We start from the raw sequence: 16,239 nt of genomic DNA on the forward strand, positions 1-16,239 counted from the left end.
CTATACACAAGGCATTACATAATGCAATGTCTGTTTTATAGTTTACTGTAAATTAATTTGTTCCAACACAAACAAAGTATACCATACTAAACACTACACATTACATAATTTACTGTCAGTTTTATAATTTTCTGTAAATTGATTTGTTCCAACACACAACGCATAGCATACTGTACACTGTACATTTCATAATGCACTGTCAGTTTTATAATTGACGGTAAATTGATTTGTTCCAGTACACAAAGATCATACCATAATGCACACAAGGAATTACACAATTTACTGTCAGTTGTATACTTTACTGTCAATTTATTTGTTCCAATACACAAAGATCATACCGTAATGCACACAAGACATTACACTATTTACTGCAGTTTTATAATTTACTGTCAATTGGTTTCTTCCAACACACACAGCATACCATACTGTACAGAATGGATTACATAACGTACTGTCAGTTTTTTAATTTACTGTAAATTTATTTGTTCCCGCAGGATGTGGAACCGAAGATAGTGAAGAATACTAAGGGAAAGAGGAAAGCAACCCAAGAACCACAGGGTCCTCTACGAAAAAAAAGGCAAAATCAAAAGCTCAAGGAGAAGCAAGTCAACAAATATCTGATGAGTTGAAAAACAGACCGGACGATCTGAATAGCAAATTGTCAAAGGCTTACAAGTGGTCCCTACGTAAAATATGGGACCCAATGAAGACAACATATTTTAAGTTGAGTGATAGACAGAAGGAGTTGTTGGATGAGACTCCTTTCAAATACTTATTTAGAGCATTCAACGAGAACAAGCTGGAGATGGCAAACCCGATTCGTCTGAACAAGGCTATTTTCGAATCACTCAGCCTCTACAATACCAAGACAGAAAGATTCACAATAGCAGGAAAAGAGCTTCAGGTGACATCGGAGAATGTGGCCCTCATCCTGGGCTTGTCAATGGAGGGGGAAATTGAAGATGTGTTACCCAAGACCAAGGTATTAAGGCAATCGCAGATTGACTTTTGTGCCAAATATTTCGGAGAAGTACCGGGTTATGTGACATGTCACAAGGTATCCGATGCTCTAACCAAGGCTGTAGACGATGAAGATGTAGATGATATGGATACTGTCAGGCTGGTAATCTTATCACTGTCTGCTAATCTACTGTTTGCTTCGAGTACTGGTTAATCCATTCCCCCAATCTTCTTGAACTGCTTGGAATCGATGGAAAGCATAAAAAAAGTATCGTGGGCAAGAGCAGTGCACGCGTACATGATTGACAGGATCAGTTGGCACCCACACGATCCAATCAAAGCTTCTGGATGCCTAATTGTCCTTCCAGTAAGTATGATTTTTTTTCACCACAGTTGGTATATTCAGTGCCTTTAAATTCGTTATATAATTGATTTTATTTCTAAATAGATCTGGTTCTGCGAGCATACTCTATGCTACGATAGAATAAGCAAAGTTAAGGATGAAGTGCCTCGATTGGTGAAATGGTCTTTGCAAGAAATCGATAAGACCTTCGACGACAAACTTCAGAATCTTATAGAGGACCAGGTAAAATTCTACATCTAATAGTTGAAACATATAAACTGTAGTAACAAATTTACAGTCTGTGTTTTCATGTATCAATAATTTTATAAAGTACTGTCAGTTTTCTAGGCTACTGTCAGTTAGGTAACTTACTGTGATATGGATCTTGCAGGTATATGAAAGAAGAATCTGGCCAGAAAATGATATTGAAAGTAGATTTTTGTCGGAAGGAGAAAATGCAAAGAGCTTAACCAATTTGCTAAAAAGAATAGAGAACCAAGAAAGAGAAATCTCCCTTTTGAGACAAGAGCTGGTCAAAGCATGCGCGGAAAGAGACGCAGTTGTAAAAGCTTATTCCGATGTGCTGCAATCAAAAGATAGGTTGGAAACAGCAACAGTTGAAGGGGGTCCAAGTCAAAACCAGCTAGAACCTGAGGGGGAAGTAATTGAACAAACAGCAAGGGAGGAAGACCAAGAAGAAAATATAAGTCAGAGTGATGGGAGGGAAGAGTAGGATAAAGGACGGGAAGATAAAGAAGAGGAGAATGAACAAGAAAGAAGTGCAACTGATAGTGGTGAAACTGATAAAGAAGAAGAGGGGAAGGATAAAAGTGAGACAGAAAAGGATGAGGAGAAGAATAAAGAAGGAAGTGAAACTGAAAGTGAGAGTAGAGAAAAAGAAGAAGATGAGAAAGAGAAAAATGAGGGGAACTAGGAAGGTAAAAGTGATAGTGAAAGTGAAAGTAGTGAAGAAGAAGAGAAGGAGAAAAGTGAGACAAAGCAGGCAAGGCAGAGTGAAAGTCAAAGTGACAGTGAGAGTAGTGAAGAAGAAGAGACAGGTCCAAAGGTGGAGAAAAATGAGGTTGAGAAGGCAGGAAAAAGTCAGAAAAGTGAGAGTGAAAGTGACAGTGAGAGTAGTGAAGAAGAACAGATGGAGATAAATGAGGGTAAGAAGGCAGGCAAAATTGTTAAGGAAAGTGAAATAAAAGAAAAAAATGGAGAAAAAAGTAGTGAAAGTGATGAAGAAAAAACTGAAAGTGAAGAAGAAACTGTGAAAGACGGTAAGCAAGCAGAGGAAAGTGACAATGAAACAGATGAAAACATCGAGGAAGAAAGCGGAGCAAAGGAACAGGGAAAGAGTTCTTCAGATGATGATGATGAATCGGCCGAGTCGGAGGATGATGCAAAGAAACAAAAGCATGCCGGCAAAGGAAAAGGCAATCTCTAATTTCGATTACAGTCAAACTCATTTCAATAAAAGTTAAACAGTACTAATGAGTAGTTAAGGATAGGAGGTTTTATGACATATTTAGTGTTAGTGGTTATCGTATTAAAATGGTTTGAACAACGGTACTTTTATATCTAGCTTTATGACATATTAGGTGGTTTCCTTTTACTCAAGGTTTTTATAAACGTATGTTTACTTTTACAGAACTTTAATTCATGTTATTCTGCATATCGTTTAACAACATGTTACTAAACGGGTACTCGGATTGAGTTAACTGATCGGGAATTTTACCCTGCACCCCTAGTTGTTTCCTTTCCAGTAAATTTGCAAAAGTCAATGACATATATTAATTCCCGATTACATAAAAACAGATAAATACAAAGGGAAGGACGGAAAGGATGAGAGAGATGAGTTTTATAGTAAGGATGTTAATTTATCGAGCGACGATGAGTCTTGGCTTGAGAGAATTCATAAAAAAGAGGAAACACTAAAACTACAACATAAAGTTCTCTTGTTAAAAGGTTAGTTTCGCATCTTTTTGGTTCAAATCCATGAAGTTTATGTTATTATAATGATTATTGTTTATTTAACAAACCTAATCTCTAACATTGTATTAAAAAAATGTAGCAAGTGACGAGAAGGATAATACAATCAGCCACAACCAACAAACTGAACCCAGCTTTGATCTGGAAATTGACTGCACACAAATAGTGGTTTGGACACCACCAGAAGAGGGGACGAGCAAACATAATACTTCAGAAATTTGGCATACACCACCCAATTCTGATTTTGCTGATATCATCAAAACGAGCAAAGAGTCAGTCGAAGAAGTGCTAAAGAAACAAGTTTCCCCTCCAAAGAGAGTGGCAAGCAACGGAGAATCAGGGTCAAAAACTCTTCAGAATTCTCTTATAAGAAGGGTGAAGCAAAACCCGCGTGTGTGGAAAGCGACATTCAAGGCAGATACGGGAAAAGAAATTGTGGTTGTGGAATCCATGAATTTGAAGAAAGAAGACAAACAGAGCTTAGGTGACTGGAAAATAGGAGGGCTTTGGCCTTATGTGCTTCAGAAAGAAAGACCTCTACTGCTAGAGTTCAACAACAAAGACTGGGAAAAGTAAGTTCCCTGTAAATAGTTTAATTAACTAAACATTTGGATGTGTCGTGTACATTATTGAATGTCCTGTAAATTATGACATGTACGGTCCAGACTGGAGGTGTGGAAGAAAGGTAAAGAACACCGTCTAACTGGAAAAGAGTTAGATGATATAATGATGTACAGAGAGTGCGACTCTCAAATCATCGATTGGTTTGCAGACTACCTTCACAGCAGCCCAGTTAACAAAAGCAAAGAGATCATATTCTTGTCAGCCATCCTCTACGTAAGATTGATTCGCACTTTTTTGTATTGTGTTACTATCAAATATTTGTTAAAATGTATGATTGGTAATTTGCAGATGTTGTTCAACCAGAAACGCAACCCAGAGACAATAACTGCAAATTTACAGACCAGAATTACAGAGCAGTTTATGAGAGACCATACCTCAGCGTTGTGTGTTCCAATTAACACACCATACACAGATGATGCATACTATGGTTATCACTGGACGCTTCTGGTGTATAGATCCCATGAAAATGATTGGAGCCACTATAATTCTCTAATCAATGATCGGCAGCTGGCTTAAACGTGCAACAAGAATGCAAGGGAGTTTGCAATGCTCCTTGCAGGTGTTTTAAATGATTTGAACTACGGACGTAAATGACTGAAGAAAAAGATCCTGTTTTTAAGGGAAGAAGAATGTCCACAACAAGGGAAAGAGTAAGTTCCATTCTCTTCTTTACTACTTATAATGTCTACAACTTCGTATAATGAAAATTTGTTTTTATCCGGCAGACCGGACTGCGGTCTTTACGTGATGCTGCATCTTGAAAGAATTTTCATGAACAGTCGAGACTTGAACATGCCAAACAGTTGCTCGCAGCCTGAACATTTTAGCGACAAAACTAGAAGAAAAATGACGGAGGTGACTTGCAAAATTTTAAGCGAGTCAAAAAAGACTTGGAGGAAGATAATGAAAAAGGAAGGCTGATAATTGTGGAAATGTTGTTAAATATGGTTCCACGTTAATGTTATTAACTTTTGTTGTACTGAAAAATACTTCTGTGTTGTATTATGGCAGAGCGGAAAACTAAGTTAAGGTTATAAAATTCTACAACTTCGACCAAAGGGATTTAGTTACATAATGTACTGTCAGTTTTATACTTTACTGTCAATGTTTCTGTTCCAATACACATACAACATACCGTACTGGACACAATGCATTACATAACGTACTGATCGTTGTATAATCTACTGCCAGTTTTATAATGTACTGTCAGTTTTGTAGTTGACAACAAAACTTTGTGAAGGGTAAAAACTTGTACAACTTCGACTAAATCATTATGTACAATTTCGACCAAAGGACACAATATGTGAAAGGTGCACAATTGTTACTTACTATCAAATAACACAATTGTTAGTATTATACTATTTTTAGAGTGGGAGTTGTAAAATGTCCGGTTCACAACTAAATGTAGGGTAAATTAATTTGTTTTTATTTCTAAACTTTGTATATTTTTTTTGGTCGCCAAGTGATTTTTTCTTACTCCCGCCTTCTAACCATGGTGATGGATTTACTGTCAATGTTTCTGTTCCAATACACATACAACATACCATACTGAACACAAGCAATTACATAACGAACTGACCGTTGTATAATGTACGGCCAGTTTTATAATAAACTGTCAGTTTTGTAGTGGACAACAAATTTGTGAAGGCTAAAAACTTTGTGAAAGGTAAAAACTTGTACAACTTCGGCTACATCATTATGTACAATTTTGACCAAAGGACACAATATGTGAAAGGCACACAATTGTTACTTACTATCAAATAACACAATTGTTAGTATTATATGATTTTTAGAGTGGAAGTTGTAAAATGTCTGGTTCACAAATAAATGTAGGGTAAATTAGTTCGTTCCTATTTCTAAACTTTGTAGCCAAGTGATTTTTTCTTACTGCCTTCTAACCATGGTGATGGATTTACTGTCAATGTTTCTGTTCCAATAAACATACAACATACCATACTGTACACATAGGCATTAGCAAACGTACTGCCCGTTTTATAATGTACTGCAAGTTTTATAATCTTCTGTTCGTTTTCTAGTTGACAACAATTTGATGAAGGCTAAATACTTTGTGAAGGGTAAAAACTTGTACAACTTCGACTAAATCATTATCTACAATCATCATGAAATAAACATCCGTGATAACTTTGTTAAGGGTAAAAACATGTACAACTTTGACAAAACCACATGTTCCGTAAACTTAACAATTTACGGGAAATAAACATATATACTGCAAATCATGAAATGTACTCTACATACAACAGTAGACAACAAAAACAAACTTACACTTTCAAAGGAAGTGCTAACAAAATACAGGGCACTTGAAGAAGTGCTAATCAAAATCAGATACATAAGTGTTAACCCATCACTATATTGGTTCGTTACAGGATGCACGATTGTGGGTCGTCAGTTGATTACATCTGCCACACACCCTCTGTCTTTTGGGAAAATACCCGGCTCTTTCAATTCGAGTGGTGCGAGGTCTACCAGGACGTCTCTTTGTGATATGAGGAAAAATCATCATGTCTGGGTCATATGATTTAGGCTCATCAAACGTAGGTACAGGCTTAACGGGCTGACTATACGTCTTACGATAGGATTCGGTAGTGAAATTGGAACCAAAAAATGATGAGGCATCACCGCCGTTCATTTTTATACAAAGAATCGCATGCTCACATGGTATGCCTTCTACTTGCCACTTGCGACACGAGCAGGTCCGTTGGGCCAAGTCAACCGAATGGGTGGACATAGACAATACCTCGTACTGAGCTTCTCCAGACTGGACGCACGTCCAACTACAGGCCACATTGTAACGGAGTTGCATTTTTTTATCTACCTTCGGGCATAAGAAGGAAACCCAACTAGATGACTCGACTCGCCTCTCGTTCATCATATTCATGATCTTCATGCGAAGCATATCCAGCATGACTATTATCGGCATTACTCTCTCGTCTCAGATCCATGAATTGAAGGACTCAGACAAGGATGAGCAAATTAAACCATACCTTTTCCCTGGGAAGAAGGCATCTGCCCAGTGAACAGGGTCAAAAGAAGGCAAAAAAGCTTCAGCTCCAGCACCACCCATTGCACAAAGCTCCTCAGTGTATTTGGTAAAGTCTGAGGTAGTAAGTGCACGAGCCGCTTTGAACATCAACGACTGGAAATAATCTGACTTCTTGTCACCATTTCTAACTCGTAAATTCAAATTGTTCCGCAAGTGCCACACGCAATACGAGTGATTGGCAGATGGGATTACATTCCGAACACCATTTAATATACCAGTATGCCTATCAGACATGAAAGTAAGAGATTCACCAATATCTATACATTTCTTCAAATTTCTAAAAAACCAGAGCCAGTTGTGGTCGTTCTCTACATCAACCACAACATAGGCAAGAATGAAAAAACCTGCGTACAACAAAATGATTAAGTATAAACACTAGTGTTCCCTGTACATAGCAAAATGTCTCGGGAACTAACCGATGGACAAACAATAGTGTGGTTTTCGGCCAGTTATATAATGTACGAGGAACAGTTTCAAGGAAAATAAATAATTACCATCGTTTCCATTCTTCGCAACTACAGCAAGAAAACATCCATTATACTTTATTTTAGCAAATGTACCATCAACAAATATCAGAGGTCTACAATGCTTGTAACCTTCAATGCATGCTCCAAGAGCAATGAAAATTCTTACAAAACGATGCGACTCTTGATCAACTTCCAGATCGATATGACTGTTAGGATTAGATCTTGACAGAGCATCCACATACCAGGAGAGTTTTGCATAGGAATCAGCTTCGTCACCAAATCCTATACAAATTGCCGCATTTCGAGCATGATATGAGTAGTAGTAACTCAGTTTAATACCATAATCCTTTTTTAAGGAACTAACAATGTCCTTCGTGCTCTTGGTAGGGTTCTCCCTAATGTCCTCTGCAATCAATAAACTAACAGCTTCAGTCGATAGTCGAGGTTTGCATACACCAGTGATGAAATCTTCATACGTGTGAACGGGATTATAGGTTTCAAGATAAACATAGATCTCGACTTAAGAGGAGCAACCGCGTGAATTTTCCACATGCATTTTGTACTTTTGCAAATACAGGTTACACGATCGCGGTCATTCTTCACAAACACATAATTGTAACCGTGTTTGATTGAGTATCGACTTAGAGCATGGCGAAAAATGCAGTGACACCAGCAGGAAATTCTTGACCCTCATGGGTGAATACTTCAGGCCAACTCTCGGACCGGAGAGGTTTTCTTCTGACAAGAGCAGTAGATCCATCACCATGGTTAGAAGGCGGGAGTAAGAAAAAATCACTTGGCAACTCACAAAAATATACAAAGTTTAGAAATAGGAACGCATTAATTTACCCTACATTTAGTTGTGAACCAGACATTTTACAACTCCCACTCTAAAATAGTATAATACTAAAATTACTGTACCGATTAAGTTCTTGTGGAATCATTGACGTGTATGATCGAGGCACAATTGACGAATTAGGAATGAAAATATCACTTTCCAACCTGCATAAGTTAAAAAAATATATAGATTTATAGGGATCGGGGACTGAAACATGTACTGTAAACTGGTAAACTGCAAGGGAACGAACTCACGGATTAGGAACATAAAACTATATAGTAGAGTTGAACAAGAAAATCGAACATACAGACATGTTGGAAGCGGGAACTGAACAATGTACTGTCAACTTACACACAGAAGGGAAACGGGCTCACAGATGCAGAGCACACAAATGTACAGATAATTAGAAAACGAATAACCGGACGATAGAAGGAATGAAAATGTACCCATTCATTGCTTCTGTCCTCATTGAGGGTGATGATGTTGACAAATTTGAAGCATTCAGAGGGAAGAATTCAAGTTCAAACCTGGATAATTACAGGAATAAGGTGAAGAGGAGAAGGAACATGTACAGAAAACTGACCAAGTACAACACACCTTATATAACTAAGTGGGAACTACAAAATGTACGACCAACTATAAAACAAAACGGGAACGGTATACTGACTAGTAAATATATCGATTCATTGAGGGTGGCATTGAGGGTGGTGATCTTGAAGTACTTAATGGGTGGGGACTGAAGAATTCACGTTCTGCTTCACCAATGGACTCTTCATTTGACTGGGGCGCCATTTCTTCTCTGTTCATTCTGCATAACAGAAGGAATGAACTAGTGTTACAGTAGATAATTTGTTTCGAAGGAGTTGTTTAAAGGATCTTAATGTTAAAATATTCATCATTTTGGTGACTTCTGTTGGAAGTATATCCATCATCTTTAAATGATTTCATTCAAGGCAAGTAGATGAGTTTAAATGTTTTTGTTTTTGTTTAAGGAGTATTCATGGCAGAAACATGAAAGGGACAGTCAAGCAAAATAAATATGTATGAGTTCTAGAGTCTAACTGTTTGTCTTTAAAGATCAGTCCAGCAAAAGAAACATTAAATGATAACATTCAAGGCTAGAAGATGAGTTTTAAGAACATTAAAATGATAACATTCAAGGCTAGAAGATGAGTTTTAAGACCACTAAAATCACTAACCTGAGTTTTAAGAACATTACCTGTTTGTCTTTGAGAAGATGATGACCTTTTATCTATTAATGGGGGAGGTAGAAACAGTTGAAAACGTTTGGGCGAGATTGAAAATTTCAACCCAAAATTTCAGACCAAAATTTGGGAGAAAATGGCGCCATTAACCTCTCTTTCGTGAGAGTAAACAGAGGATAGAGAGAGAAAGTAGGAAATCAAGGATCAAAGATTTGGGCGGGAAATTTGGGAAGGAAATCAGATTGGAGATATTTTCTCCTCATTTAATGCTAAGGATTAGACCCTTCCGCCTCATTAATTGTCGTGTCAATCAGCCATTAAGGCAGGTGAGGGAGAAGCCGTAAAAACCAGACAGGGCAAAAAGGGAAGGAATAACCCCTTGAAACAGGAACTGTCAGCCACTTCTGACATTTTGGACCTCCCTCAATTCCGAAATGGCCTGGGGCGGAAGCTAATTTACCCCCCTTTTTTTGGTCCTCTCCCTCAAAAATCCATTTTCAAAAACATTCTCCCCCGAAAAATTCTTCAAATTTACACTAAAACGTCTTCAAATGTCAATAAAACCAATTTGTCTTTAAATGTCCATAATTTCGTGTCTGAAACGAATAAGAGAGACATTAGAAGATATTTGAAATGTCTCAAACGAATAACACAAACATTTCAGGACATTTAAAATATCTTTAACGAATAACATAAAATTACAGGACATTTGAAATGTCTCAAACGATTAACACAAACATTTGGGGACATTTCTACATTTGAAATGTCTCTATTAACATAAAAATTCAGAGACATTTGGAATGTCCTCAATCAGTAATACAGACACGTGGGACATGAAAAATGTCCCCAAATGTCTTTTTTTTTAACGGGGATTCTATAAATCAAACACTTGTCCGATACATAGGAATAAAGGCCTAAAAGTGAAAAACGCACAAATACAATCAAACCATACGGTTAAACATGAGGTATTGAAACCTCATAATCAGAATTGTTAGGGACTAAAGCCGAAACCACTGAATCGTGAGGGACCGAATTTGCGTCTCTTCCACAGTGTGTAATTGACACGTTTCTGTCTCTAGTCATCTCACACATGTAGTAAACTTCATTCTGAATTCTCCACGGAGGTGTGTAATAACCGTCCGATTAGAAGGTAACTAAGACCTTCGAATCTCCCTCTATCTCGAAATCGTATATATCAACCTCTTCAGCCAACTCAAACCCCAGCGTGAAAGCCCTAGTTTCACTATTCAGAGCGGAAATGGGGGAAAATGTCTCCCAATGTCTTGAACCACTACTTGCCAAACGAGCGGGACAAATAAGAGCATCTGCAATGGGACACTCTACCAAACACTCTAAAAGTCCTAGTTGTCAAGGGCCAATAGAGATTCTCTTTCCTAAATGTCAATATAGAGCCACTCTAATTTTTGTTGGTCTCCAATGGAGATCTCTAAAGTGTCTATATTTAATACACATGCCTTTCTTCAATTCAATAGATAAAAAGTAGTTGAAAAGCAAGATTTTCAATTGGTTGAAATTTAAAAGTAACACTGAGAGAGTCTCAAGTAGACACTCTCATTTTAGAGTTTCTCTCTCTACACACTCTATAATAAATGTGTCCACCTCATATTAAAGTGTCTAATAAAGTGTTCCATTGGAGATGATTTTTTAACAAAAACTCCAAAAAGTCTATGTGGCACTCTAAGTGTTAGAGATTGAGTGTCCCATTGGAGATGCTATAAGGGACCACAAAATTGGGCGTCATTGTAGACGTCTATTGGATGGTCAATTCGTGGATGACACACGCTTTCATGTTCCACTTCCTCTCTATACTCAAACAACTCTCTCTCTCTCTCTCTATATATATGCTTCATCTAATATGTACGTGCGATGGTGAAACCAGACAGTTGACTCTCTCTCTCTCTCTTAATGAACCAACCTCCGGATGATTTTTAGAGCACACAAACAGGATCCAAACAACTTTGAATCTGGTAAAAATTATCCTCTTCTTAATCTCTTTCACTCTTTTCTTTCCATAACTGATTTTAACAGATTCTAAGCTTTTTCATGATTACTACTCACCCCACCATTACTTTTTTCTTGATTGATACTTATCTCTAGTGAATTGATTTTGATTTAACTCTTTTAGATTTTTGATTGAAAGTTGTTGGGTTTACCCCTTCTAGTGGAAAATCAAAAAGGGGAGTTTTTGTTCATCTTTAGTTGACTAGTCATTTCCCAGTTCCCCTTTTCCTAGAATTTAGGATCTAGATAGGAAGGACCTATTATTTACAGATTGAAAAACTATGCCCTTTTTGGGTTTTGAGGATTTGGGGATTTTGATTGATAGATTGAATCTATTAGCTTTCTTATGGATATTTTGTTTCTAAATGAAAATTTTGATGGATTTTATTTCCTTCTCTTAAATTCTCATCTTCTTTTGACTTATTAGTTTGTCATATGATTAATTTTGGTTGATCAGATTTTATTGATTTTGTGTTTCAGCTTTGTGTTTAATAACTTGAATAAATAAAACATTTGACATGGATTCTGAAGGGAAGATTTCTTTCGAAACTTGGACAAGTGATCCATCAAAAAGGTTTAATTTTGATACTCAACAGTTCAATCATTTTAGTTCGGAACAATCTCAGATGAAATGTGATAATCCTGGTAGTAGTAGTAGTCTATATTACGATTTTAGATTCAACCCATCTTCCGAACCATCTTCTTCAAACCCTAGTAACTCGGAAGCTCGAGTTGAGATATTAGATCAATTAGATGGTCGAGTAAAAGAGGCGTTTGTGAATGCTACTAGAATACAAGATTGGAACCCACAAACTATGTTATCGAATCTCTCTTTCCTCGAACAGAAGATCCATCAACTCCAAAGTCTAGTTCATGTGATTGTCAGCCAGGAAGATCGAATGATGGGTGGACCAAATGAGCTTGCAGCTCAGCAACAACAACTTCTTTCTGCAGATCTTACTTCCATTATAATTCAGTTGATCACAACTGCGGGTACTCTTCTTCCGTCTGTGAAAAACACTCACTCAACGGCGATTCCTTTTGTTAAGCAACTTGAAAGTGTGAATGGGGTTCGATTTTCTCCAAATATGGTACCTATTGATGAATTGGAACATGAAAATGGTGAAAGAAAAAGTTATAATCCTTCTGAGATTGAAGAAACAGTTAATTATGTTCTTGAACAAACCTATGCAGGTAAATCAAATCCAACCATTTCCACTATTGAAGATCAAGAACTCAAGGATGAAGAAGATGGTGGAGAAAGAGAACATCTCCTTCCTGGTTCTTATGAAGTCTTACAGTTAGAGAAGGAAGAAATACTAGCACCACATACCCACTTTTGTTTGATATGTGGAAAGGGATTCAAGAGAGATGCAAACCTAAGAATGCATATGAGAGGTCATGGGGACGAGTATAAGACTCCGGCAGCCCTAGCTAAACCTGCAAAAGAATCAAGCATGGACCCGGTTCTTATTAAGAGGTATTCGTGTCCTTCTGTGGGTTGCAAGCGAAACAAGGATCACAAGAAGTTTCTGCCATTAAAGACCATACTGTGTGTCAAGAACCATTATAAACGAACTCATTGTGATAAAAGCTATATCTGTAGTAGATGCAACAATAAGAAGTTTTCCGTTATTGCTGATCTTAAAACTCATGAGAAACATTGTGGCCGTGATAAGTGGTTGTGTTCATGTGGCACGACATTCTCGAGAAAAGATAAGCTTTTTGGGCATGTTGCTTTGTTTCAAGGTCACACTCCTGTTCTTCCTACGGATGAAACTAAAGGATCGGTATCAGATGGAGGTGAAAGCAGCAACCCGGCAAGGTCAGTCGGAAGTGCTTTCGGGGAAAATGGGCTTCAAAAAGTTTTGGATTCGAGAAATGGGGTTGATGATCCTTCTTCAAGTTACTTCTCGTCAATGAACTTTGACAACTGCAACTTTATTGGGTTTAATGAGTTCCCTTGACCACCATATGAAGTTTCAGAGAATTCTCCATCCTTTCTTCTTTCTGGGTCTTCTAGTTACATCCCCAAAACTGATGGATCATCTGGTTCGGATCGCCTCGTTCAATGGCACTTCGGTAATCCCTTTACTCTTGTAGTATCTGTGATCCAAATGCTTTCACATCGTAGCGGTCCATTTTGGATTTTAAATCAATATTCTTCCGTCATGCTTCATGTCCAATGCTTCATCATCCAGAAATGATCATTTCGTTCATGCAGATCTGGTGTTTGTGTTACCTTTACAGGATAATTTCACTGTTATTGTTCTAAACATTCATGGTTTTCTTCCAGTTTTATATGATTCAAAATGCATTTCCTGCTAGGAGATCAACTTGTGTTCTTCTATATATATATATATATCCATCACGAGTAATGCTAGAAGAGGCCACAAGTCAAAGCCTACTCCAGACCTAAACGAAACCAGCAGTCTCTAATTTCGAGTCTAACTCTCTCTCTTTATGGACTTTTTCATTCTCGAGGGACAGTTGATTTCTATTTATGTTTGGGGTAGGTCTACTTTTGTGTAGCCTCTTGCCCTAATGGCCTCTTCTATCATTTTTCTTCCAGTTTTAGGGTTCTCTCCAGAGACATTGAGCATCAGTTAAGCTGGTTGAGAACTCATCAAGTTTGTTTGTATCTAACATAAAACTAATTGACAACAAGTCGAGGGATCCTAGATATTGTGTCCTTGGCCATGAGATTTTCTTTCCTTCATGTGGGTGTTGTCACCCACAGCCACAGGTAGTTCTACAATTGGGGTGGGTAACTAGAAAATCTGTTTGGATACTAGGAGATGGGCTCTGGGCGGGCGCATTAAACAATTGGCTACCCATTGCCTGTCCAAGCCCACCAAGTTAGTTGGGCTACTCGAACATCAGGCTACCCGTTTTTCTATAGGGAAGTTTCAAACCAATTACCAATGAACGAAGAAGCCCTAAATATTACGCTTGGCTATCACTTCTTTATCCATGTGAAGCTATTATCACAAGAAAATGCACTAACTATTCAATATTTCATCGAAGAAGCTCTGCTATAGAGTCACTAGAACATGAAATGTAAGAACACGTTTTGAACGATAATGTTTAGGAACGAAGTGAACGACATCAACTCAATTTGATGATAAAAGTTATAAGGTTTCTCCACAACATAAGCATATAAACGATAAAAGAATGAATCAACTGTTCAATCTCCATTGAAAAACTTATGGAACAGAATTAGCCCAAATCCATCACCTTTGGTGTGGCGGCTGGACACCCCTTCTTAGTAGTTATGAGCATATTTCATCTTAATGAATCCAAACAGCTACTTTTCAACAAGGTGTTATAGGCGCATGTTTCCTTCACAAAGTCCCTCTCAAATTTGCCTGGAGGGAGGCGCCTAAAACCTATAGCGGGCGCCTTTAAAACCACCCTATGTAGTCTAGGTGGGGTGGGAGAAGGAAAATTTTATACACACTCCGGGTTGTTGTTATAGACACTCTGCTGTGACTAAAATTCTCCTTGTTTAAATGTGTATGTGTATAACAATAAAATGCCGTCTCAAGCTTAGCCTGTGGAGATAGCCTAGAGTTCCGGTACACATCATGTGCCGCGGAATTAGTTTGAGCCTACAAAAACCCTAGCCATGATGTAGGTAATGGCTACCCGACCCCAATTAGAAGCTTAATGAACTGCTAAATACAAACTACTCTTTTTGTGGCTTTCTTTTCCAGTTTCCTCATACGCGTAGAACTTCAAGATGTTAAAGCTATACATTTTATTCTAACATATAACATTTTATATCGACACTCTTTCTTTTCTTCACTAAAAACATATTCTCGCCGTATGAGAATGTCAACTAAAGTAGGTTTTTCAAAAAAGAAAAACTAAAGTAGGTAAAGTTACGTTACTATTTCTATACACAAAGCACATATGTATAAAAGGATGGCATGAAAATTTTGTACATTTATTTCATGAACGGTCCTCTTAATTGCTACTACACCTACAAATGGCGCACGTTTATTTGTGCTGCTTTTGACGTAACTTTCACATTTATGCAAAGAAATTGCTTCGATGATTTGGGTTATATTGCATTATTGACATCAATTATTCGATAGTTTTATTAGTTAGATATACTTATGTGGCAACTTCATTGATTTATGTATTCGAACTATACTAATTTGGACCTAGATAATTTAATTTATATTTATAGATACGTAGCCGGAACTGCACCAATTATGGAAAATGTTTTCAATTCAATAATGAAATAACAATAATAAGTGTTATCTACACAAATTCATTATTTGAATAAGATGCTTAAATCGTATAGGTAATGCAAATTTTATAACTCCTTTATCATTAAATCGCGCCATTGTTGAAAATGAAGTAAAAATTAAAAAATGATTCTAGTTTTGTAATAACAATCTATCTTGCTATTGTCCTTGACAAAAAAAAAATCTATCTTGCTATTGTTGTCCCAACATATTATAACATAGAAATATTTACATAAGGGAAAAAACCCAAATAAGAGGAGGAAATTTATATTACTTTTGAGATTTTATATTACTTTCGAAATTACCAAAAAAATAAAAAGACTAAAATTGCCTTCGGATATCAAATAGGTGGTTTGGGCTTTCAACAAAAAAAAAAAACATAGGTGATTTGGGTTTCATAGATCATCCGAGTTTTTTTTTTTTGAAATTGACTACGATCAACGATAGTCATTACAATAGCATTGATACATC

General features: G+C 37.2%; 2 protein-coding genes and 1 long non-coding RNA gene across 3 annotated transcripts; 2 read left to right on the top strand and 1 right to left on the bottom strand.

Moving 5' to 3' along the window:
* Positions 1-4,515: 4,515 nt before the first annotated feature.
* Positions 4,516-4,766, top strand: LOC147532296 (uncharacterized). The gene is made up of 2 exons (XR_015227179.1): positions 4,516-4,569; positions 4,645-4,766. It is a non-coding gene; the product is annotated as an uncharacterized LOC147532296 (long non-coding RNA).
* Positions 4,767-6,869: 2,103 nt separating this feature from the next.
* On the bottom strand, positions 6,870-9,501 carry LOC147532297 (uncharacterized). The gene is made up of 5 exons (XM_086649932.1): positions 9,485-9,501; positions 8,732-8,812; positions 8,364-8,449; positions 7,475-7,915; positions 6,870-7,324 (listed from the first exon to the last, which is right to left on the bottom strand). Exons 1-5 carry the CDS (start codon positions 9,499-9,501, stop codon positions 6,870-6,872), a joined length of 1,080 nt encoding a protein of 359 aa, XP_086506058.1.
* A 1,742-nt stretch (positions 9,502-11,243) lies between these two features.
* On the top strand, positions 11,244-13,839 carry STOP1 (C2H2 and C2HC zinc fingers superfamily protein). Its single transcript, XM_086648271.1, has 2 exons — positions 11,244-11,478; positions 11,993-13,839. Exon 2 carries the CDS (start codon positions 12,031-12,033, stop codon positions 13,477-13,479), a length of 1,449 nt encoding a protein of 482 aa, XP_086504397.1. The 5' UTR covers positions 11,244-11,478; positions 11,993-12,030; the 3' UTR covers positions 13,480-13,839.
* Positions 13,840-16,239: the final 2,400 nt, after the last annotated feature.

The sequence above is a fragment of the Eschscholzia californica genome, unplaced genomic scaffold, assembly GCF_041429995.1.
Source record: "Eschscholzia californica isolate CP2 unplaced genomic scaffold, dmEscCali1.0.p SCAF_6, whole genome shotgun sequence".
Taxonomy (NCBI): Eukaryota; Viridiplantae; Streptophyta; class Magnoliopsida; order Ranunculales; family Papaveraceae; genus Eschscholzia; species Eschscholzia californica.